At 40.2% G+C, this 26,364-nt stretch overlaps 1 protein-coding gene across 2 annotated transcripts in view; it reads right to left on the bottom strand.

Annotated features, from left to right (window-relative positions):
• Positions 1–3,009: 3,009 nt before the first annotated feature.
• IDE (insulin degrading enzyme) overlaps positions 3,010–26,364 on the bottom strand; it is a 112,531-nt gene continuing 89,176 nt past the window's right edge. The window contains exons 15-25 of one of the 2 annotated variants that reach the window (XM_030335608.2): positions 24,491–24,635; positions 21,879–21,989; positions 20,416–20,536; positions 16,675–16,766; positions 15,545–15,656; positions 12,527–12,694; positions 10,615–10,887; positions 9,505–9,566; positions 6,811–6,883; positions 6,014–6,081; positions 3,010–5,331 (exon numbers count right to left, since the gene is read on the bottom strand). In XM_030335608.2, the coding sequence (XP_030191468.1) occupies positions 5,236–5,331; positions 6,014–6,081; positions 6,811–6,883; positions 9,505–9,566; positions 10,615–10,887; positions 12,527–12,694; positions 15,545–15,656; positions 16,675–16,766; positions 20,416–20,536; positions 21,879–21,989; positions 24,491–24,635 (1,321 nt within the window). In that variant the 3' untranslated portion in view covers positions 3,010–5,235. Of the gene's footprint in view, positions 5,332–6,013; positions 6,082–6,810; positions 6,884–9,504; positions 9,567–10,614; positions 10,888–12,526; positions 12,695–15,544; positions 15,657–16,674; positions 16,767–20,415; positions 20,537–21,878; positions 21,990–23,845; positions 23,991–24,490; positions 24,636–26,364 lie in introns of both variants that reach the window. The other variant, XM_030335609.1, reaches the window with a different exon arrangement.

The raw sequence follows: 26,364 nt of genomic DNA, 5'->3' as shown, positions 1-26,364 counted from the left end.
CAATTGATTTAATGTTGATTTATCTCCTGCAACCTTTTAAATTAGTAGTAGTAGCTTTTTTTTTTTTGGCCCTTAGGAATTTTTTTTTTTTTTGTATGTGCTAATCTGTGACTAGACAGTTGTACCGCATCCTTTCCAATCTACTTCACCAACTAAAACCTCAAATACAAGTATGAATAGTAGTAAAAGCATACACCCTCATCTTGGTGTAGGTCTTGGGGTGGGGTGGGGAGTGTTCAATATTATATCCTTAAATATGATGTTACCAGTAGGTATTCTATAAGTTTCCTTTATTACATTGAAAAAGTTCCCTTCTATTCATTTGCTGAGAGCTTTTATGATGAACCTTGCAAAATGCTTTTACTGAACTTTTTAAATGTTTTTTCCTTCAATTTTGTTACTATGGTAAATAATACTAATTGATTTTCAAATATTATACTTACCTTGCATTCCTGAGAAAACCTCACTTTGTCATCAAATAAGGTTTGTATATTTGAAAATCAACTGTATAAAAATTCCTTTTTATACATTGCTGGATTCAAATTGTTAATATTTTGTTAATAGGGTTTCTTCCTGTTTTCTAAAATGTTATGTAAGATGGTATAATTTTATACTAAAATGTTTGATAGAATTCACTAATGAAGACATCTGAGCCTAGAATTTTCTGTGTGGGAAGAACAGTAATTCAATTTCTTAAACAGATACGGGGATAGTCAAACTTTCTATTTCTTTTCATGTCTGTTTTGGTAATTTGTGTCTTTCAAGAAATTTATCTATCTCATTTGTCAAGTTTACCAGCATACTGTATCTAAACAAATACAAAGGGGACAAAGGCCGGGGCTTCCTTTGGGTTAGGCCAAATTCCTTACTACATACTGACTTTGTTATATACTTGGCAACAAACTGAGGGGTAAGGAGTCGTGATGTCTGCAACCTACTTAAAAGAGGGAGGGAGCAATACATAGCAGGCATAAAACTGGTGAATATGGGGTGACGATACATGAGAATTTATTGTATTATTTTCACAACTTTTTCTATAGATAAAAATTTTTTGAAAAAGGTTAATATTCATATTCTTTAACCCAGCAATTTAAAGAAATAACCAGGAAATCACACACATATTCAGCACAAGGATCATGGATCAAAGTTTGAAAACACCTTCAACATCCTACAAAGAGGATTTAATAAACTACAGTACAGGACACCAAACACTCAACAAAAAAACCAAGATCACATTTTTCCCTCAGGAGTATCTATGTGGAACAATTTCATTATAGACTATTGAAGGAAAAAGTTGTGACACTGAATATATGACCCCCTCCTCTACGCACAGAAAAAAGACTGCAAAAAATGATCTAAATGTGGTGGGGCCACAGGTGAACTTGACTACTACTCTTCACACCCCTTTTCTGAATTTCTTGAAGAATTCCAGATACTCTCATCACTCCAGGGACACCAGGAGAGCCTGAAATGATTTCAGGGTTTAGCAGGCCAGGAGGCATGGGTCTGGATCAACCCTGATAGGTAGACCCTGCAAGCAGTAGTTAATATTGGCCACAAGGTGGCCCAGCAGAGTGGAAACCATGGTGGACTGGACTGGGGCCCCAACTGTGAGGTCTGGTCTCAGTCTCTCCAAAACAGGCAAAGGTTGGGATAGTAAGTAAGAGGGTGCATGTGAAAATGGTGAGGTTTCATATGAATGCAAAAGCCAATGCCCTTAAAAAAAAAAAAAAAAGCAAATGCCTTTGTACTCTGTCCCACAGTATGTTAATGGACTTGGTAGCTGTTATTACAGGAAATGGAACAATGAGGTCTAGAGTTTAAAGATCAGAGTGGAGATTTGAATCTGTGCTTCCTGAATGGTCCTGGGCCAACTGTTTGGCCTTTCTGAGTCTACTATACCCATCTCTGAAAACCTGGGATGACGAAGACAATTTTAATCACTGTCCTGTGTCAAAAGATTATTGTGGAAGATGTCTGTCAGGATGGTCTGAAATCTGTAAAGTGCTTTATAAGGTTAATGTTCATTTAGGGCATGAGTGGTCCAAAATGCTGTAATATCTCTGAAGAGCTGGACGCGGGTGGGAACAGAAATAATTCAGGACTACCAACAGGCACTGCCACAAGAAACCTTGGGGTGTATGATGTTCAGGTTGACAAGGACAATTAAGTTCATTTGGTAGACAGCACAGAATAACAGGGGTCCAAGGGCAGACCGGTCTGAAGCCCTGCCAGGGAAGGATTAGGAGGGCAGGAACCACCCTTACAATAGGGATGAGAGTGAGAATCCTTGGTTTTCACCATAAATCTAAACATTCTGCGAAGCTATGTTAGAGTATATGGTGAGGAGCTCAGATGACTCCCCTATGCACTGTGAGCGAGGGGAAAACTGCCCCACGCCATAAAAGCGGGTGCTGCTCTGGGCCTCTCATTAGGGCCGCTGCGTCATCCCCAAGCACAATGCTGCCTGTGTGGGCTGCACCAAGGTCCTAGGCTGCAAACTGAGGAAGGAGCACATTTCCTCTTGAAATGCCCATCTGGGCCAGCTGGCAACCACATTAGTAGAAAGATTATCTTAACAGGGTGTCAGGGGCCAGGGGTTGGACAAGATAACTGGCTAGCCTGCTGCTGGAGATGTGGCAAGAAGACGAAACACTAGCAGTAGAGGAAATATTTTGTTTTTCTACCCTTTTTACTCTTTTCCCTGTAAAGCAAAGGACAAATCTTTCTGGGTTTGGGGTCAGTGACAATATGCACAGCAATGAACTCAGCCTCTCACACCAAGATTCCTTTGACAAAAGCGATCCACCCTTATGAGTGTGAAATTGACCCATTTATTTGACTAAATCACTGTCACCCAGATGCACTCAAAAGATTTTTTTTCAAAAAACTAATTCATTGCTTTCTGCCTTAGGAATACTGAAAGCAAAAAATGTTGTCAAATCAGGATGCTGAGAGGTAGGCTAGATACTAAAATTGTAAAAATAACACAAATGCAAACTCCAGAGGTTCAATTCAGGCAATTTATTGTAAACAGGATTACCCTAGCACTCCACCATACTGGCTGTGTCACATGCTCTCTCTTCCACATCAACTAGTTGAAAAGAAGACTTTTTTTTTTTTTTTAAGTCACAAGTAACTAATAACTTAGTTTGTTTTCCACAAATCTCATTTGCTAAGCACTGAGAAAAACGCAGTATCCGGGGTAGTCTGTTACTGCTCATGGATTGCAGCCTGGACCCATTTCAGTGAATCCATTAGTATGCCTGAGTGATCCAACAGTAGCTCTAGATCCAATTTGGACACCAGACAATGCTGGAACACACTGAACCCCAATCACAGGTTCCTGGAAGACTATATGAGATTCTGTTCAGATTTCTTCATGTGACTTTCTCATAAAAATGACAGTTACATTTCACCCATTTTTTAAAAAAGAGCTAAAAATTACTCAATAGCACATAATTTCCCACAGAGAAGGTAGGTGGCTTATTTACTCTTACAGTGGTGGATTTAAACACTCAGGGCTAATTGTAGATCCCTCTTGTTTATTTTTGCAGTTTGATGAAAAGCTGCATAGTCTACAAATGCATAAAACCAGAAGGAAGCGATGACTCACGCACCTTCTGATGGACAAAGACAGGCTTCATCACAAGGAAGCTCCTGAAGGTAGGGATAAAAAGACAGTTACAGCACCACATTTATCTGACAGTAGAAATGGAGCCCTGCTTTTGAAAGCAGCCTCCACAGTTGTGATTATATCATTCTTGCCCCAAATGTAGATTATTTGGAAAATGGCAAAAGTGAAAACTTAAGATGTTGTAAGACATGACTCTACAGAAAAAAGTCCTGGCAAATCAACTCCTAGCGAGGTAAAATGTCATTTGAAAATGCCATTCTTTACTTTGCCTGAGTTAGTGAACAGGGCCACTTACGGGTACCAGTGCCTGTATGTGGAAGTATATTCACAATTTCTCTTGAAGCAACTTTTAACAACAGTAAATATTTCAAAACAGCTGTTAAATCTACAGTAACAATTTCATCTAAAATAGTATCTCATGAAAAAAATATTTTTTAAAAGTCCACTCCAGTCGTTATCTGTGTTTGTTATGTTTATATTTATATATTCAAAAAATAACTTAACACTTAAGGCAATATTAGACTGGTAGCAAAAAGGGATTTGAGAGTCTTCTGGAGATCACACTATTTAAGAATCAAGGCTTTATTTTTAATACCTTCAAAAAGGTGGCTTGGTACTTGTCTTTTAAATTCATAATGGGGCAAATATTTTGGTTCATATACTGATTGCAACATCATGGTAGTAAAAAGTTACAAGTGTTTAGAGTAGCTGATGTTGGAAAAGCATGTCACACACTCAGTGGGATCTGAAGTTGACCCTGTGTATTAAATAAATACAACAAATGTTGTTGAGGGGAAAAGGTAAAACTGAGGGAACACTGCAAACCGACTATGAACAAGAATGTCAATATAATTCAATCAGAAAGAAACAAATCACAGTAATCCTGAGAAATTCCGTTTGGGACAAAACTGATGTAGGGTAAGTCTATTTCTAGCATTGTAAATAAGTAGGGCGTTCTAGGGTTTTCCAGCATTTTACTAGTTTGAATAAAAAACATGTTCAAATTTTATAAAAAGATTAAAACCATGCCTTATATAATCAGCAATTTCACTAATAAAAGAAAATCATTTTGCTTTTTTCATTATCTGCCAAATGTTAATGTTCTCCATTGATTTACATGAAACCACCAAGTAGAAAGCAAATTTGAGAATCAGTTTTTAAAAAGGTATTACCTTTCTAAAGGTTTTAAAGCCTTTTCTGTCAACCTAGGAGGCTTTTAGAAAAACACAACCAAAAACTAACATATTTTCTTCTGACAAGTGACTATTTTACAGAATATGGAAGGAAGATTCTATAGGAATATCATTCATCATTTTAAGTACTGTTATATAAGGGAAATTTCTCTCAGTAATGAAAAGAAAAATTTTAAAATATTTAAGAGGCATGTATTTAAAAAATATTCTACATCTATAAGATTCTGTAATTTAATTACTTTGGATTTTTAATATTCTACATAATGACATTTGACAACATCTTTTTTTTTCTGTTTGTCTGTCTGATAGTGAACCAGAAACTATGAAAGTGGCCAAGGTTGTTTCCCTGGCCCCAGGAAGACCCAGGGATGCATCCACTTGCACTCTCCCACCCTTGGGGAATCTTCAGAGTTTTGCAGCCATGAAGTTAATATGTGGTTTCACAAGGGGAAACAGTGGCAAACCACGCTTGAACTCGGTCATGTTCTGAATCACTTCAGGCTGCAAAGAAGAAAAAGGTTTCTCTCAGTGTTTATGGCCTAAAAAAGCAGACGGAATAAGACATCAACTTTTTTTTTTTTTTTTTTTTTACATACACACTGGTTTCTACCCCACATATTATGATCTGATCTTCCTGGATCATCAGGGCCAGAGGGTCTATGCAAACCTATGGGGAGTGTCCCCAGTGGGACCCAGGACCAGAAAGAAGACCCCTGGCTCTTCTCTGGGCACACAAGGGCTGGGACGCCAGAGCTGGCACACACCAAGACCTCAGCAGAACGGCAGAGGCTGACGTGCCCACTCAGCAAGGGCCTGGTCACACTGCCAGTAAATGCCAACCTCTCCAGATTAAAGACATGCAGGCACTGGGGAAAGGGCAAGGTACAGGCGTGGCTGGAGCGGACTCGCTGCAGAGTAACATAACTGCTCAAACTAGAAGCAAAAGCAAACCAGGTCAGAGTGTGAGTCTTTCCGTAGATGACAAAGGCGTGACCCCCCGCCCCCCACTCTCCTCCCCTGGGAGCTGTCAGATGGCGACCTCACATTTAGGGAGGAATATAAAGTAGAGGCTCAAACACGTGGTGACCTGATACTTCTAGTCTTACGTGTCCTGCTGAACAAGCTCCTTCTATGTGGGAAGTCCTCTAACCATGCAATCTAAAATGACATTTGCATGTCTTACTTGTGGCAAGGCTGGTGCTTGTGACAAATTTATATCATTTTGACATGGGAACTCTCCAACGACAGGACCTGTGAGAAAATGAAAGGTTTACTTCTTACCTAATAAATACTGGCATACAAGAGCAAGTGAAAACAACAACAACAACAACAACAATAACAACAACAACAACAACAAACTGAAACCGGACTCAGCTCATTAAGAAACTGTACCAGGCCCATGTCCTCCCAGGCTGCCTGCTCCCCAAGACCTTGACTGCTGGCTCTACGTCTTATCCAGACCCTCCCCAACGATGGCTCATCACATTACCGTGGCTATGAAGCCTCGCCCACAGCAACTTTAGTGCCCACGTCTGCACTCACTGGTCTCTGAGGCTCTGACCACCAGGAAGGATCCAGTAAAACAACCCAGAAGGCCAGGTGAGATATGACTGTGGAGTAAACCTTGGCCATTCAGAGACAGAAGATGGAAAGACTGAGCGAATGCACTATTTGCTCTTCCTCCTCACATGCAGTGGTTCCACACAGCTTCTGTGAAGACGTCCTACCAGCAACTAGCTGTGTTTTCTTGTAAAGCCAGGGCCAGGATGGCATTGTGCCACCTAACGCTGGCTGTTTCCTTCACTGCCTCATTTCCCTTTTCCCCATATTTTTGCTTTGATAGAGTAGACCCTGTCTCCAGTTGGTCCCCTTCTCTACCTATTTACTTTCTGGTGCTCTTTAAGGGATGTGTCTATGGCAAGGGACAGCCATCGTGTGCCCAAAAACATACTTTACAAAAAGTCCATATTCAATACTTACAGGAATCCATTTCCCTGGCAAGAACATGGACGGATACTTTATGTCTCCTTGGGGCATCTACTGCCAACATTTCCTAGGAAGAAAGAACAGCAAGGTCACCCTTCTGCCCCACTAAGGAACCTAAAATGAAGTACTCTTTTACCACTATGAAGAATCAGCTCTCACACAGCCAGAAACAGAAAAGATGTTTCCCCTCACTTAGAGTATTTCATTTAAACTCTACGAAAATTAGGTTAGGTAGGCAAGAATTACTATTAGCCCCATTTTACAAATGATAAAATGGAGTCCAAGGATATTACGTGATGCATTCAAACTCCTACAGTTAAGAGGTAGCTGGGCTGGGATTAAAAACCTAGCCTAATACTCATCGGGGTGTGATGCAGGGCCACATCCAGAGATCGCTAATGACTACAGAGGCGAAGGCCTGAGCTCAGTCAAGGGACAAGCACAATGCCTGCTCCTCTAGAACCTTCTTAGATTCTTTTTTTTTTATTAAAAAAATTTTTATTTTTTTTATATTTGAGAGACAGAGCATACGTGCAAGCAGGAGAGGGGCAGAGAGATGGGAGTCAGAATCTGAAGCAGGCTCCAGGCTCTGAGCTGTGAATACAGAGCCCAACGAGGGGCTCAAACTCATGAGCAATGAGATCATGACCTGAGCCGCAGTCAGACGCCTAACAGACTGAGCCACCGAGGTGTCCCACACCTTCTTAGATTCTGCACCAGGGCACTTCTATGGATCTTCATCTAACAGAAGAGAAAGGAAGCTAACATTTATTGAGTCCTATCTTGCGTCAGGCACTCTCCTGCATTAGCTCACTTGACCCTCTATAAGCTAAGTGTTGTGAGGATCCTGTGTTAGAGATATGGAACTCTGAGACACAGGGAAGTATGACGACTTGCTCAAGTCACGTAGTTCACAGTGATGGCATCAGAAAGCAAGGCCTGCTTTTTCTCTCTCTGCTCCAGCAGGCTGCTCTGAAGGAGTTCCCTAGGTCATACCATGAATATCAGGAGTGGTGAGTTGGCAGATCCCATGGAAATGTGTCTCTCAACCTTTTCCTTAATGCCAGACCATTATCTGTCTTTTCCAAAGGGAAAACACAAGGTGTGACGAAACTTCCCCTGGTCATACCCTCAGAGGGAGAGATCATTAGCAAAGCCAAATCAGGTCAATAATGGTTTATGGAGCAGTTATTACAAGCCTGGTCCTGTGCAGCCGCGATGGAAATCCTGATGAGGTTGGACAACAAACCTGACCATGGCTCCCTCCAGCTGGCAGGACAGCCCAGATTCTCCCACAGGCCTGCCCTGGCCTCTCCAGCCCCTTTCAGGAGCTCAGCACAGGTCCGCCTCCAGTAATATATAGCAGCTCATCTGAGATTGTCTGTCTTATTGAGTAAAAAGTTTGCTTCCAAAGGTCTATTCAGGATCCCTTTTCACCCAAGCCTTCATTGCCCTCTTATCAACCTTTATCAGTAGAAGAGTGTAACACCTTCTTCAGTTTCAGACTATTCTCAATTTCCTGAACAATTCTGGACAATCTCCATCTTTCTAAACACAAACCAGCCAATAAGCAAACTGCATTTTTCTTGCAAGCTATATTCTAAGGAACACTGGAGTCCCAGGAAACACTTAATAGGTATTCTGTGGGGGAAAAACAAACAGGTCCATGATGAATCTCTTTAGGGAGTTTTGTTAACAAAATTAAATGCTGGGCTAAAGAAATCTTTAGTATGGGGCTTCTTAGAACTTTTAAATGTTAACATGCTCTGTAATTCTCCAAAAACAGGAATAAAGAGTGTAGTCTTTCCCACACTTACATGGTCATGAAACCCTTTTTTGTATGTGTCCCTACTAATATCTTGTAGAAAACTAGTGTACCATGGAATACAGCAAGGGAAATGATGTTCTAGACTTAGTTTAAGCTTGGTAACAAAACTCTCATTTTTAAGACAAAATCGACTCAGTCTTATAACTATTCTTACAAATTCAATAATTAGGTGCTACTTGTAATTCCAATGAATAATAGACGTTGTGGAGGGAAAGAAAAAATCTTCACTGCTTCTGGAAACCCTAGAGTAAGTTATATCAGGACATCACTCTTTTTAAACACCCACAACTAAGAATGCCTTAAAATGAATCCCTCAGAAACCAAAAAGAGCTAATATGATCACCCTTTCTTGCAAGCAACTGAGAACAGATACCTAACCTCACAAAGCAAAGAGTCTTAAGCAATAAATAAACACAACTAAAACTTATAATATCAATGAGGAAAACATTATAGTATTCTGATTAAAACATGTAAAAACTGAGGCTGAGAATTACTAATGAAGAAACCACAGTAATGGAGACCATTTATTAAATTCTGCTAAGTGCCAATCACTTTATGCACCTCATTTCAATTAATACTCCTACTAATCTCTATTTTGTAAGTGAGGAAACTGAGACTTAGAAGCTTAAGCCCCCTGGCTGAGGTCACAGGGCTATCTCGCCAGCGATGAGCCCTGGGTCTGCATTCAGAAGCCACACATGCTCCCACTGCTGCCTCATATGTAAAAGAACCTTTGGAGAAGGTGACCTGACTAAGGCTGCAGCTCTAAGCAGGGCACTAAGTTCAAAGCAGTAACAAACCACACAGCATATATAATATTTGCTTATAAGTCAAAATCTAAACATACAAATTCAACTTACCTTGTAGAATTTGATGATATCTTCCTTGGTAAGTGTCTTTAAATATGCAACTTCTGTGTTATCTGAAAAAGCAATCAAACAATAATTTACTAATATTTCCATCTTAAGTAGCCCAGAATACTACATTAAATGACAATACATTTCACTCCAATGTTCTTAGGTCTCTGTATTTTTAAGTGATCATCTGTTCTTGCAAGTAGTCAGGGAATAAATATCAAGTAAGGAGTAAGAAGACAGCCTGGCTCTCTACTTCTGAACTACTGGATCTTTAGGCTAGTTGTGTCAATTTTTCTGAGCCTCTGTTTCCTCCTCCGGAAATTGGGGATAATAACTACTTAATGGGTCTGTAGTGAGAACTAAGGAAAATGATGAATGACAGTAACACGATGCTGCACTTACGGCAAATGTTCAATAGATGGTCAGTACAATTACCATTAACAGTGACTCCAACTGCTAAAAAAATTACAGGTAAGAAAACCGAGGCCCTCAAAAAGGTGTCCTGGCCAAAGATCTTCAGGCTGTTGGTGTCGGAATGAGAACACAACCCAACCCCCCCACCCCGAACCCCCAACTTCTGGTGCGGCTTAGCGCTCTGCATTGTTGATTTCTGCTCTAGAAGAAACGCCAAGGAAGTCAGTAAGCAGGAGACTTCAGGAAGCACAGCTGTCCCCAGTGTAAAAGCCCCGACACATTTTTGGTAATCCCTACAGGCATCTGTTTGAAGCCCTGTGCCTCCAGGGCAGCACTTATCTCTGCAAATTTTCCTTTTTCTTTTTTCGGTGTTATGGGAAATAGATAACCGCAAGCCTGTGCTCAGAGCCTCAGGGGCATACTGACTAAACACAAAAAGTGAAATTAGATTTATTCTTACTGTATTATTATGATACAGGAAGATCCAGCTCCAATTTTGGAGAAGAAAAAAGATAAAGTTTCTAATAAAAACTGCTCTTATGTTAAAGCGATGGTTCTTTAGAAGTATGACACTCCACACCACCAAATTAGTAACCGGAACATCACCTACAAAACAACCACCGTTTTGTAGAATAGCCTTGGTGACCTCAAATGTTACACTTATATGCCATAAATGTTGGGGCCCTAATTGTGCCTTACCTCTGTCGAAATTGTATTGCTGGGAGATGATTTCCCCCCAATATTTAGCACACTCTGCGGACAGTTTCTTTGGTTTGTCTAGTCGACGAATTGCTAATGCTTGAATGTGTTTTTGAAAAGCCTCTTCTGTCATGTCCTCTATGGACTTCTCCATGGTGATTAAGAAAGCTTCCACTCGGCTTTCCAGGTAGTGAGGAGGCTTTTCTGACTGGATGATGAATCGTAAGCCCTGTATGCCGTTGGCTCGACGAGGCCCGCTGAAGACGATATAGCCTGAAACACAAACACCGGCCAGTCAGGACCCTGGCGTTTGAGACTCTGGTCACTTTTAATCCTTCAAAACTTATCCTGTCAGAGCAGTAAAATCTACTTTTGGGCTCTATGTTATTCACCTCTGAAGAAACATAAACAATTAGGATATCATAAGTTCCTAAGGGTAGAGCAAAAGGGCTCTCTGAAGAATAGTTAGAAAGTTGGGAGAGAATTCTTTCTCTTGGGGGGGGGGGGTGGGAAGGAAAAAATCTTATTCATCACTCAATCTCCCATCCCATAACTCCTCACTGTCTGCTGGTTAATCATCTTCTCTCTGTGTGAAAGTTATTCCCATCCCTAGTATAAAATGAACTCATTTTCATCCTCTAACCATTGTTCCAGCTCTGTTCCCTTTCATATCCAAGTTCCTTATGTGAATTCGTTCCTGGACCAACTGCATTCAGACTAAAAACCTCTGAAGAGGGGCGCCTGGGTGGCGCAGTCGGTTAAGCGTCCAACTTCAGCCAGGTCACGATCTCGCAGTCCGTGAGTTCGAGCCCCGCGTCGGGCTCTGGGCTGATGATGGCTCAGAGCCTGGAGCCTGTTTCCGATTCTGTGTCTCCCTCTCTCTCTGCCCCTCCCCTGTTCATGCTCTGTCTCTCTCTGTCCCAAAAATAAATAAACGTTGAAAAAAAAAAAAATTAAAAAAAAAAAAACCTCTGAAGACCAACAGAAGGTCACGTTTCCATTGTCATCTTGTGAGCTCACGCATTACCACCCTTTGACATCTTTCCTAAACTGAGCTCATGGCTTGCCTCCTTCAGCTGCTCTGTCCTGAACCACATCCTCAGACCTGTGGAGCCTTGGGGTCCCACCCCACTTCTGAGGAAGTCACTATCTTCGGCATGACCTTTAGAATCTGAAGACTCTCAGTAATATTTGCCACACTGCACTGTAACTATTCCTTTATAGGTCTGCCCTCCTGATTAGACCATGAGCTCCTTGAAGGGAAGGACCATCTCTAACTTATCCATTTCCATGTCCAGCATCTACCATGGTGGTTACTTAAAAAAATGAAAATACTTGGAAAGACTCACCCAAATCCTTTTTCATTGGTTCCTCCCAGTCATTGCTGGGGTTTCTTTATTTTCTCATTGATTAAACCTGCCAGGATCTCGAGGACTTTTAACAGTGCCTAAAACTGTGCCAGAAACACTTTCTCAACAAACACTTACTGAGTACCTTCTATGGGACCAGGCTTGGGATACAAAGATGATTAAAAGATAATACCTGCCCTCTGGGAACCCAAAGTTTCCCAAATCTAAGCTTCTCTGGATGGCTTGCTTCCCATCTTGCCACCCCTAATAAATAGTCTGCCCTAAGCATCTTCCCTTACCCAAAATGTCTTCTTTATGACATGTACATTCTGTAAACACACTGTCTTCGCCTTAAGAACTGCTTTAATGTCCATAATGTCCATGACATGTTAAGTGCTTATCTTTTAGAAGTGGATTCCCCACAAACAAGGTTTTCACAAGCCTTTGTCAATACAGCAAGCCTGCACCACCATGCAAGAGGACTATCCACGTGGAGCATATTTTCTGAGGACAACGGTTGCTCAAGGTCTATGGTACTGGGCCAGTCCCCACCTCCCTCTCACCCAGCTGCTCCTTGGTGCGCAGGGTGTTGAAGCAAGGCTCAGAGATGATCTGACAGAAGAGCTCTAGAAACATATTCTCTGAGGTGCTCTGCATGTCTGTCTGATAGTATATCTCGATGCCACAGTTATTGTGAACTTCATTCCTCTGCTGATACACAAACCATCCTCCTAGGAAGTTTCAAAAAGAGAAAAAAAACTTATTTAGGGTTTAACAAAGTCAATGTTTTATCTGGCTTTTTAAAGCTGTCCAATTTAGTTAGTGTTTTTCAGCAATTCCAAACTGCAATTAAATTATTAAGAATGCGAAATTCTGTTAACTTACCTAAGGGAATCCTAATGCAGCAATCTAAACTTGGCAGGCCCTCAATAAACATTCACTGAATTTAAAGGGCAAAGAACTTACAAAAGACCCATTTTATAGCTAAGTATTAATGCTAAGATTCACAGTTAATACAATGTACAAGTTAGTGTATATACTACATCAGAACCAGCTAATACATATAAGAACCTTAATGGCACCACCACTTATGTTTCAATACCATACAAAACCGTTTTTTAAATTACTAGTTGTGTCTTTATTATCTTGCATTTTCATTTAGCATTTTATTCTGAACACCGTTTACCAACACCCACACTAAAGGTCATTTCACAAATTTACACACATGTGTTCAACACTTAGAGGTAACTTAGTCTAACACCTCACTTTAGAGATGAAGAAGCTACGCACCTGAGAAGGGGGTGACTTGTCTAAGGACACCAAATTGGAATGGTGAAGACCCAAGACTAAAACTCAGATGTGTTGATCAAATATCTCATCAGAGTTACGACCAGATGATCATGCTTTATGATTTGTAACTTCACTTCATGAGGAATAAATGCGACCAAGCATATATTGTGTTTAGTATTTAGTGTAAGGCTCACAAATAAGGGTTTCTCAGAATAGTAATGATGTGTTTGTTCACCCTCATAGATGATAATTTAGACATCAACTGCGAAGGGTGGTAGACAAGTCTGGAGTCGTATTTCACCTATATTATTTTTCTGAGGAGATAAATCTGACCAACAGTCAAACTTTCTAATCATATACTGGCAGCACTATGTTATTTCTTATCAGAAGAGGAAGGGGAATATGGTCTATAAAGCTACTGCAACCACCCCCTCCCAACTTCTAGCTTTTTCATGTCTATCCCCAAATGTCTCCTTCACAATGCCTAAACATTGTCTTTTTAAACTGTAAATATTATCTCATGGAGAGTTAAGTGAAGGACTGTGTGAGACATTCACATCTGGCTTAGAATGATTTCCTAACACCTAACATTTGGAGAATGGGATGTGAACGGAGGTTTTTTTTCTTTTTTTAATTTTTACTTAATTTATTTTTTAAAATTCACATCCAAGTTAGTTAGCATACAGTGCAACAATGATTTCAGGAGTAGATTCCTTAATGCCCCTTAACCATTTAGCCCGTCCCCCCTCCCACAACCCCTCCAGTAACCCTCTGTTTGTTTTCCATATTTAGAGAGTCTCTTATTGAACAGAGTTATTTTTGAGCACGGGACAATTTGTGAGGCACTTGGAAGGCAAAAGAGGTAAGGCCCTAAGAGAGGAGAGAGGAAGCAGGAAGTGTAATAAAAAGAGGTGTGAAAGGCGCCTGGGTGGCGCATCAGTTAAGCATCCTACTCCTGATTTTGGCTCAGGTCATGACCTCACAGCTGGTGAGTTCGAGCCCTGCAGAGGGCTCTGTACTGACAATGCAGAGCCTGCCTGAGATTCTCATTCTCTCTCTCTCTCTCTCTCTCTCTCCCCCTCCCTCCCTCCTTCTGTCCCTCCCCTGCTCATGCTCTCTCTCTCTCAAAATGAATAAAAAAAAAAAAACAAAACCAAAAACTTAAAAAAAAAAAAAGTAGGAAAGACAGATTTCACTTTGAAATTCTGTCTCTGGACTGGCCTCACTTTGCCCAACGCCCAAGTGCTATGGTTTCTGAATGGCAGATTCTCACTGTGCTTCTCTTCCATGCTGTGGTGAGAGAGGAACAAACTAGCAGAAGTTTGAAATGAAACGTTACCAGGTCTGTGATGACTGGCTGTGAAGAAGAGAGCTGTGCTCAAGGTATGTTTGAGCATTCAACAACAATATTCTGAGGTAACACCATGCTCAAGCACCTTTAACAGCTTCTCAAAGGAACCAGACACAGCCCCAACCTTAACAAATGTACAGTCTAACAATGGAGATGGAGATGTCCATTGGGACAGATGTCCATAAGGGAGAGAGTGAAGGAAAGGGAGCACTATTTCAGGAGGATACATAGTGGTAGTGGGGGCACAGACCACACATGTGTGGGGAACAGCCAGCAATCAAGTTTAGCTACAAACAAAAACAAAAGAACACACACAAAAAAATCAATGCTTTTCATCCCAAGTCTAATTTACTACCCACTACATAATTTTGAACAATAACTGAAAACAATGCTTAATCAAAAGAAACCATGGTTAATACAAAGGCAATCCAACACTGCAAACTCCAATATATTAATTATTATCCATTATTTTATGCTAATTCCTTATAAAATATGCATGTCACAAATACATGCTGTTATTTGCACCTGTGAGTTTCCTAAAACTATTTCTGCCAAAGACTCCTATGGACTTCTCATCAGTATTATGATTCTAGTTTCCAATTTTCATAAACAGATTTTATTTCATGCTTCAGAGTCAACATCTCTTTAGCTTTGTAATTTTTCTTACCTCCTAACTCTTCTACATCCAATTACCAGTCAATTCTAATGTCATTCTCATCAAAATAATCACCTACCTCCAATTTCACCTTTTTGACCTTCCTACAGAAAAATTGTTGGCAGAATTACCTACCTTTAACCATACTTATATAAACAGTAAAGGATCCCAGTAGATCTTCACTGTAAAATTGTGTTCTCATCCAGGTGACTTCAACCCACCTATAATCACCCATAACATTATGTCAAAGTAGTCCATTACCAAAGTTACAACATTCCAACTTACTGTCAGGAAGCTGAACTTCTCTATACCGAACCAGCTGACTTGGAAGGAGAGGTTTCGTATGAGCATGTTCAATAAGGGTGTCTTCAACCATCTGCATGATTCCTAGTGCAGCCTGTGGAAAAGGACACGGAATAGCACCATACAAAACCACAAATGTATCTCGTTTGTGAAAATAAAAATAGCATATTGGATGGTGGCCAATGCAGTGTGAAAACAACACACTTGTGAAATAAGCTAGTTTATCATAAAGATGGATTCTTAAACCCTAAACACATTTGATCTTATTCAAATGGAAAAAACTGAATTCGTCAATTGGCAATACACTCGGTATGGGAGAGGTGGAGAAAGAGAGACCAAGATCAGCATCAACAATGATCTTGATGCTGTGGGAAAAGGTACTGCCAAAGTTGGAGAGGCACTGGGGATGGAAAGTTGGTCCCAAGTAACTGACCCTGACCACAGATACTTGGGGTTGCAGCAAAGCAAAAGAAGTGAGTATAGGCTTTTTAATAAATAAAACTGACTTTAGTGAAAAATCCTGTCTCTGCCAGTTACTAGCATCTGACCTTGGGCATACTGTTTTGGAGGCAGGATAGCAGAGTAGCAGAGAAGTGTGGGGTCTTGAGACAGGCTGTCAGAGTTCCAGAATGGGAATTCTAGAGAGTCTTCTATGGGCTACACATTTGGCATGCACCATTTCATTTAATCTTTAAACTCTAATGTACAGATAAGGAAACTGAGTACTGAGAGGTTAACACCTTTTCAGAAGAATAAGCAGCTAGTTTGTGGCAGAGTCAGGATTTAAACCCAGGCTGATTCTACACCACGTGCTCTTATCAACTTCACAGTCCTGCTGTCCTGCACAGAGTAGGGATAATTATTTCCATTTCCTCCTGTGAGTGCACAAGGCAGGCGAGAGCAGAGCAGGCAATCATGAAAATAGGCCCATAGTTAACCACCATCATTCTCTTCCCTTATACCCTCTCCTGTTTTCCTCCACAGAGCAGAGAAGGTTGAGTCAACACTAATGTGCTTATAATCACACTGCGGTGGTGAATACTCTGAAGCCAGGGTAAAAAAAAATCTCTTACACTGCTCCATAAAAGACCACTAAACCCTCAACCACCCACCTGCTTTGTTATGTTTCCATGGAGAAGGGCTTCAATGTGCAGCCGTGACAGGAGCTGAGGTATGAAGGCCTTAAGGCGAGGAAGGGTGACATCTGTAGAGGTGTAAAAAATAGTGAGCTCTCCCTATGAGGCTAAAACAAACAACACTCTGAGCTAATTTAATACTTACAGAACAGTTAGAAAAACAGTACAGAGAGTTCCGATATACCTTTTTACCGTTTCCCTTAATGTTAGTATCTCTCATAACCACCATATGTTGATCAAAACTAAGAAATTAGCACTGCTTTAATACTATTAACTAATGCAGTCTTTATTTGATTTCAGTTTCTCCTAATACTCTTTTTCTGTTCCATGATATAATCCATGATTCCACTTTGCATTTAGTTATGTGTCCTCAGTGCCTATGTTTCCTCTAGTCTGTGCCAGTTCCTGTCTTTCCTTATCTTTTAAGATCTTAAGATTTCAAAAACAACATTTTTAAATTTTTATTTTTATTTTTGAGAGACAGAAAGAGAGGGAGCATGAGCAGAGAAGGTGCGGCGGGGGGGGGGGGGGGGGGGGGGGACAGAGGATCTGAAGCAGGCTCTGCACAGACAGCACAGAACCCACTGCAGGGCTTGAACTCACAAACCATGAGATCATGACCTGAGCTGAGTGCCCCTATAATCTTAAGATTTTTGAAGAATACTGTTCAATTACTTTACAGAGTGCCATTTGAGTTTTTCCAGTGTTTTTCCGTGACTAAACTAAGCTTAACTACCCAACTACTAGGAAGAATACCACAGAGGTAATGTGCCCTTATCAATGCATCACATCAGCAGTACATGATGTTGATATGCTGTCGTACTAGTGAACACTAATCATGTGGTTAAGGTGGTCTGCCAGATGTGTTTACTGTAAAAGGACTATTTTCATCTTTCAGTTATAATAGAGTAACTCATGTATGTTCTACAAGCAATTAGGTAATGCCACTTGCCCATCAATGCCTATTTTCCCCACTGTAATTAATAAATATTTATTTTCAGGGAAATATACTTTGAGACTATACACATATCCTGTTTTCCCTTACTCATTAATTTTAGCATCCAACAGTGCATATTGCCTGTATCAATTATGGTATCACAATACTGATTTTCTACTCCCCTCATTCCTTTTACATGTATTGATTCAATTCTTTAATAAGAAAGAGCTGTTCCTTCTCCATTAGGACATCATACTAATAACTGCTGCAATGGCTGCTAAAAATAGAGACTGAAATTCAAAGAGAGACACAGGAAGGGAATTAACAAGTGGTTACTCTGGGTGTATCATTTCAAACATGTTATCTTATAAAGTATGTACTACTTATCCCTGTTTTAAAGGTGAGAAAACTGAAGTGAAGAACACTGAAATTTCTTGCCCAAAGGCATCATGCTAGTACGTCGTACAGCTGCATTTGACCAGTGGTCTAATTCTAAAGTGCATACTTGTTCTCCAGACCCCTTGACCACTCTCTGCAGACCTCGGCCACAACACTTACTCTCTCTGCCTACACTGAAATGAGCTGAACACATTTATGCTTTGCCACTAGACTGTAACTCCTTGATCCAAGAAAGCCCATCTAATTGATCATTTTTTATCTCAAGCCCCTGAAGTCTAGGGCCTGGTGTGTAGCAGGCAGTCAGTAAAAGCTGCTGGACCCACTGAACTCTGAGGTTCCTGCTACTCTGGCACCTGGAGAGTTGACGGAGTGTCAACGAATGTCTCCACATTAAGCCACATTGGGGGTACTGAATCACCGTAAGAGTATACATGTTCCAAAACAGAATGATGGCTTATTTGAGCAGAGACTGTCAACCAAAACAGTGCTTTCTCTTTATATAAAAAAAATTTTTAATGTCTTATTTTATCTTTGAGACAGAGAGAGACAGAGCATGAATGGGGGAGGGGCAGAGAGAGAGGGAGACACAGAATCCGAAGCAGGCTCCAGGCTCTGAGCTGTCAGCACAGAGCCCGACGCAGGGCTCGAACTCACAGACCATGAGATCATGACTTGAGCTGAAGTCGGATGCTTAACCGATTGAGCCACCCAGGGGTCCCAGTGCTTTCCCTTTATAAAACGTATCTTAGGTTTCACATCCCTAGGATATATTTTAGAGCTTATTCTGCTTACAGTTTACCTACTATCTGACCCACAATCTGACAAAGGGGGGAAAAAACTAAGAACTTTTGCTTTTTGATTATGCTAAATGCAGGTTCAGGTTTTTTTTATTTTTATTTTTTATTTTATTATTTTTTTTTTCATTTTTTTTAATGTTTATTTTTGAGAGACAGAGAGAGAGACAGAGCATGAACGGGGGAGGGTCAGAGAGAGGGAGACACAGAATGTGAAACAGGCTCCAGGCTCTGAGCTGTCAGCACAGAGCCCGACGTGGGGCTCGAACTCACAGACCGCAAGATCATGACCTGAGCCGAAGTCGGCCGCTTAACCGACTGAGCCACCCAGGCGCCCCGCAGGTTCAGGTTTTTTAAAACAGATTTTAAATCAATTATGTGGGCTTTTTTTTTTAAAGGTAAAATTCTCCCCATTAACTAGACATGACTCAAACATTTTGCAAAAAAAAGCATATTAACTGTCCAGATTAAAAATGCATCAGTTCTAGTTAATGAATTTTATAACCTATATGCCTATCCAATACCTGAGGCAACTAATAAAATAATGATTGTCAATACTTTGCTCTTGATTTGTCACTGAAGAAATCAAAAGTATGATACTTACATAGTAAGTATGAGTAAGAACTTGTCATAAAAGGTCATTAAAAATTCAACAGTATTCTTTTCCCTTATTGTTGAGTATTTGGGAAAAAAGATTAGTTGGAAAGTAATGCTGAGAAGTGAAAAAGATAAAACAATAAAGGGTACTATCAGTCTATATTCTTTCTAATAAAACAATCCTGAGGTAATTTCATTCCATTCAATAGGCATTCATTAGACACCTGTTGAGGACATAGTATTGCACTAGATATCAAATAAAGAGGATAAAAAGAAGGCATAACCATGCCTTCAAGGAATTTAGGGCATTGAAACAAAGCCTCTGAAAACTAGATTTACGATTTTAGAAAAAAGGCAACAAAGGATGATTCTTTAGGCTTCACACATTTTCCAGGTTTTTTTATTTTTTTTAATGTTTATTTTTGAGAGAGACAGAGCATGAGACGGGGAGAGGCAGAGAGAGAGGGAGACACAGAATCCCAAGCAGGCTCCAGGCTCTGAGCTGTCAGCACAGAGCCTGATGAGGGGCTTGAAGCCACAAACTGTCAGATCATGACCTGAGCTGAAGTCGGACACTTAACCCACTTAGCCACCCAGGCGCCCCACATTTTCCAGTTTTTAACTGAACAGATCTAAAGATGCCTGAGTACTCTTCCTGTGTGACAAGACTTTCAAGCTCAGCCCTTTTTTCTTCTTCTGAAAACTTCAATATTAACAAGGTAAGTGTTCTGGTCAAAACCTTCAGTCATCTGCAGAAATCTATGAACAGTAATAACTAACTGCTATGGGTCCAGGCTGAAAGCAGCCTGAACACGAAAGCCACTTCAAAGGCCACCACTGTTTTCATTTCGATAAAAAGGATGCACAGCTGGCTTTAATAAAACTACAAGTTATTAGAAATATTAGAAAGCATAAACACTAGATATCGAGATAGATCAAAATGATTTTAGGAAAAAATGTACAGGGTTATAAGTACAAAAATAGTCTCACCATCCAGGGCTTCTTTTAATTCATCTTTAGTCCAGGCCACTTCAGTCATCAGCAAGCGGAGGTAGTACATGGCATGCTGGTGAGGCTGCTCAGCTCGGAAATTGTTAAGAGATCGCATGTACTAGTCAAGAGAGACACGGGTCCATTCATTTTAGAAGTCCTTTTACAATCATTTAAAAAGATCAACTATAATCAAACTTTATTTTGCATAAATCATGTGTTACTGGGATGCACGAGTATCTGCTTTCTCCTTTTGAAGTGAGGTAATTTATTTTTTATTTTTTAATATTTATTTTTGAAAGAGAGTGAGAGAGCAGGGGAGGGGCAGAGAGAGGGAGAGGATCCGAAGCAGGCTCCACGCTGACAGCACAGAGCCCCATGCGGAGCTCGAACCCATGACCTGCCAGATCACGACCTGAGCTGAAGACACCCAACCAACCGAGCCACCCAGGCTCCCCTTGAAGTGAGGTAATTTAGAATGGGGCTTACTCCTCTCTGATCCTTAAATTAAAGGGCATGTTTTCCTTTCTCCAGGCTGCTGCTTTATCCCCAGCATCTGACTTGTGTCCTAAGTGTCTTCACTATGGGACATTTTTTCTCTCTCAGAGAGTCATCCCTAGTATTCAGGGCTTCCAGCTTTTGGTATCCTTTGATTCTGTACCATAAGGCCATTCCAAAAGTCTCCATAAGCAAGCAACATGTCCACTTACATACATAAAATATTGGATCTTCATCCGAAAACTACATTTGAAAACGTTAATTTTTTGGAGGATGTACAATTAAAGTCACAGTTTGGCTTTTAAAATAGCTATCCATCCCTTATTTCCATTATCAGGCTTACTGTGAGTTGAGTTTAAGTGGAAGACACATCAAGCCTAAACAGTCTGCCCTAATGTGACAAGGTTCTCATGGCAGGCAGACCTTAGCCAGCAGAACCATGTGTTCTTCTAAAGTAAAGGCTGGATAAAACTTTCAAGGGGTCCTTCACAGCCCTCAGGCTTCTCTCTGAAAGTCAGTGCTGCAACATCCCCAGCTCTTGGGGGTCAGGTGTTCCTGAGTCTCCCAGGCTTTCTTTCTGGATAGAGCACAGGCTTTAACAAAGACAGGGTGAGAGGACTGGCACATGGTTAATAGGGCTTTTCCTCCTCTTTTCTTTTTTTTAGAGGAAGAGAGCACACTCAAGTAGGGGAGAGGGGCAGATGGAGAGGGGGGGAGGTGTAGGGAGGGAAAGAGGGGGAGAGAGAGAGAGAGAGGGAAAGAAAGAGAGACAGAGAGAATCTTAAGCAGGCTCCATGCTCAGTGCAGAGCTTGACGCGGGGCTTGATCCCACAACCCTGGGATCATGACCTGAGTTGAAATCAAGAGTCTGACACTCAGCCTACTAAACCACCCAGCCATCCCCTCATTTTTCTTAAAATGTTCATTATGTGGCAAAATTACAAAAATGAGTTCAGAACACTTACCGCCTCTTTGATAATTTCAAATCTTTTTTCATCAATCTCAAAGGTAGCCATTTTCTCAATAATCTTCTTTAGCAAAATCGGCTGCTTGTCATTGTAACCTTTCACCGAGAGCTACAAAAAGAGTTCAGGGTATTAGAAGTCTAAAAACATCACCAAAAAAACTTCCAAATAAACACCATAAGCTTGATTTTTAAACATTTAGAAAACCCCAAAGCCCAGCATATTAAAATAAAAATGAAATAAAGTCGACTAATTGATCTTCTCAAATAGTTTAACACTTAGGAAGAGAACATTAACCATCTTTATTTACTAATAATCTAAAAGCCTAATTTTGCTGTTCCTAACCAAAGTCAACAGTAGGAAAACTCACCTGATGCCAAACTAACGCAGAACATATCACATCATTGACATTCAAGCTCCCATTAAATCAAAATTACAGAATGTGTTTCAAGTTTAATCTTCAAAAATAATTTCTAAGGAATAGCAGGCTTAAGGTTTTTGTAGATGTGATAAGAAGGTTAAAAATCACAGGTAGTATTATCTAGCCAACTGTTAGGTATGTCCCCAAATTGTTTATATTAAAATATTTTAATATTTTAAAAATCATTTCTGGAGAAATCAGGCAGCCCTAATTTTGTGCATGTGTATACATTCTTGTGGCATTTTGCCATTTTTGTCATTCAATGTTGCCCAAACAGGATCCATACAGATGCTTGTTTGATGAATTCTGCTGATGTATCAAAAGCCAATGATGCACAGTGAGGACACACTGTACTATCAGGATTTTACCGTGGGACAATATACTCTAATGATCTCCGAAAGCACTGCATTCGAAAAGCAGGGGAGGCCTATTATTTTATTTCCACATGGTGGCATCCACAGCAATAGAGGGCGCACTGCATGTGGAAGGTCTATGAAAGCCTCTGCCTTATACAGAATGACAGGCAAGAACCTCAGCAGGAGAGAAGGTCATCACGGCCATGGTGAGCACATCACGTACCATGGGAAATAGACTGACAACTAGTAGAAAGCTCATTTTGTCATAAATTAAAAATTATTTATTTTAATGGTAATATGCTACTAAAGGTCAAGAGCAAAAAATAAACAGATTATTACTTTTCTATTTGGAGTTTATTTTGATCTCTGAGCTTCAAATTTCCCTAGACTCCGAAAATGGTTACATACACTCTTATACGTTAAATAAAAGCCACCAGAAAATTTACTTGTGTCAAGAAAGAAAAGCACTGCAAAATACAATTTTAAAACCCTAAAACCTTTTGTATAAGAATTTATAAAGAGGACTACACAGCACATGCTCTCACTGCAGTTGTTACTAAAACATACAGTATTTTTTCAAGAAAAGTGAAGATGAATGTGTGCCATACAAGGGATGTTAATTTGAAAATGAGATAAAGGTTTGGAAACACATCAGAAATAGTTTCAGGAGCAAGGATCTAGTTATTTCTTGGGATGTTTTTAATAATGCTTATTTTAAAACACACTTAAAAGTAGTTAATGGTGCATGCTACAAAATAAACTAAATGAAAACATCAAATGTACTTGGACACAGGAGCTTTCTACTGCTGTCAGCAAAAATAAAGGAAGCTTATATTTGAGTAAAATTCAAGCACCACAACAATAACTACAGATATTTTTCACTTACAGATGTTAATACACTCAAGCACATGGAAAGGACAACATGCTTTCAGAATTAATAGGTTAAACATTTCAAGCAGAGGAACATGCAAATAAATGTAGCACACATACATGTTCACAAGTTGCACTAAACGCTACTAAGTCATTCATTAGTGAAAGCAATACTAATTTCAGTTCTTTAATCACTAAAAAGGTGCAAGGAAAAAACCATCAACCTTCTTGTTTAAAAATGCAGAAGTTAATAGTTTTCCCAAGCTCAACATAATGCTTAAATGGTGTGGTGCCTTTTCTTTGGTTTTCATTTTACTTACAAGTATTGCATTCATTCCTGATGCAATGCCATAGCTCAAACCTGAGAGGCGTGCTGCATATGTATACTCTTTTAAATCATCCTTCAATAACCTGATAAACAGGTATGTCATGTTGCAATGGAGAGGATCAGCATAAATGTAGCGACTAACAAAAAGAAAAACAAAAGAAATGCTTTGATACCTCAAGCAGTGGCATGGTAATGAAGAAACATGACCGAAGAGTATGGATATGCAGCCTCATGATCTGAATTTCTAGGGAAACAGAATAGGCCAACCTTATGTTTTAACAATGGCAGGAAGACTTCATTCTGTTGTCAAAGACCAAGATTTCACATAGAGAATGGATGAGATCTAAACCTAAGTCAGGGTCCAATTTTGTTTGAGGAGAAAAATGTGACAATCTGATGAAAGATGTTAAAAAAAAAAACAAAAAAACAGAACAGAAATCAAGGAGAATTTGCATAATGTGAATGTAATGCTGAATACTTAGAATAAGAGTGAACTTAAAAATTAAATGAGAAAATATGATTAGCCATAAATATTTTTAAAAAGAAATTAAACTCATACCCTCAATCAAAAACGCTTCCATCAAATCAATATAAAAAAATGTTGATGAGTGGAAGGCTCTAAGACGTGGGTACTTACATACATCCCATAGATGGTATTTTGGAGGTCATAGCTCAAGCCTGCTAGCTCTGCTGCATATGCATACTCGTTGAGGGAGTCTTTGAGGAGCTCAAGGTACAAATAGGCCATGTTACAGTGCAAGGGGTCCACATAAGCAAATGGGCTGGAAGAAAATGTTGACAGTAAAATAGCTGATTTATTACTTCCCAATGTGATGTGGCCTTTCGAGATGGATCAAGAAACTGAATTATCGGTTAATATAATTTCCTGAAGATATGGTTTGAATTCTTGAGTCTGTTCTTCTCAGGAGGGGGAAAAAAACAAGATGTCTGAAAAAGAAGCCTGAAATATGCCAAGTGTGCTGGTGGTGGTGAGGAGGGAGAAGCAACTGTTGACCCCAGATGGTGTGGCCAGACTGATGAGTCAGAAATGCAGGGCAGGTAAGGAGTGGGAACAGGCCACGAGGCATGCCTGTGTTGAGGCTCATAGAAGAAGGCATGGTGGGGCCCCTGGATGGCTCAGCTGGTGGAACATGCGACTCATGATCGTGGGGTTGTGAGGTCAAGCCTCACGCTGGGCGAAGAGGTTACTTAAAATGAATAAATAAAAATAAAAAGAAGGAAGGCATGGCCGGACAGAGCTCATCTGGCATTTTCATGTCCTCCTCCAAGAAAGCCATACCCTTGGTGGACAGGAGTATGAGACTGAGAAGTTTGTATGCTGTGAAGTTTCTGAACTTACAAGAGAAAGTTTATGGACACCTGTGAAATGTTAGCTTATCTGAGTTTCTACCAAAACCAATAAAGCTAGAGCACTGTCAGTAAAATAATTGATAATTCCCACTATATAACTGCAGCCCGAGCTAGGAAAAAATATTAAAATTTAAAAAAAAACCCAAAAAACAAAAAAACCCAACTTAGGTGAAGAAGAACAACCAAAAAGAGGAAACAATAAGAGAGTGCAAGAGCTAAACAGGGCCACAGAGATCCACCTAACTTAAATCATTTCCCAAATAAGAAACAGTTTTCCTTATGTTGTCACCTGGACTGGTAGTGGCAGAGTTAGGATTCAAATCCAAGTCAAGTGATCTACTCATTTGATTATAGGACACTGCTCACCTTTATGACAAGCAAGCAAGAGTCATTCACTCAACAAATATGTATCACACACTTACTATTATAATACATATAAGCACGTATAGATCAGAAGAGCCCAGTGCTAGGCTCTTCTCTAGGTACTGAGAATAAAGAAGAAACAAATCAGGCAAAGTCTCTGACCTCACAGAGTTTAACAGTCTAATTGGAGGAGAGAATAAATTTTAATATGTCAAGTGGGGATAGTGCTGTGAAGAAAAATTAAGCAGAGTAAGAGAAACAGGAATGAAGGGTGATGATGGTAGGATAGGAAGATTGCTAATTTACATACGATAGTTAATCAATGCCTCTCTCATAAGGTGACATGTGGGCCTAGACCTGAAGAAAGCAAAGGAGCGAGCTCTGGGGACATCTGGGTGGGCAAGTTGAGAAAACAGCCAGTGCAAAGGACCCGAGGCCAGGTGCCTGCTTGGCTTGTTTGGCGGCAAATTAATTTCACTCTATCTGTAGCACAGTAAATATAACCAATGTACTGCTAGCAAAGCCAATAATTTTATCAAAGCTGATAATGAAGCAAAAATAGGAGAAAGAGGATTAGCCGCTTAGAAAATTAAAAACCAAAGAGTTGGGTGCCTGGGTGGCTCAGTCAGTTAAGTGTCTGACTCGGCTCAGGACATGATCTCATAGTTCATGGGTTTGAGCCCTGCGTCCGGCTCTATGCTGACAGTTTGGAGCCTGGAGCCTGCTTCGGATTCCGTATCTCCCTCTCTCTGCCCCTCCTCCACTCACACTCTGTCT

Source organism: Lynx canadensis, chromosome D2 (genome assembly GCF_007474595.2).
Source record: "Lynx canadensis isolate LIC74 chromosome D2, mLynCan4.pri.v2, whole genome shotgun sequence".
NCBI lineage: Eukaryota > Metazoa > Chordata > Mammalia > Carnivora > Felidae > Lynx > Lynx canadensis.
The sequence above is the reverse complement of the archived record's forward strand: the minus strand, read 5'-3'. Positions and strand labels throughout refer to the sequence as shown.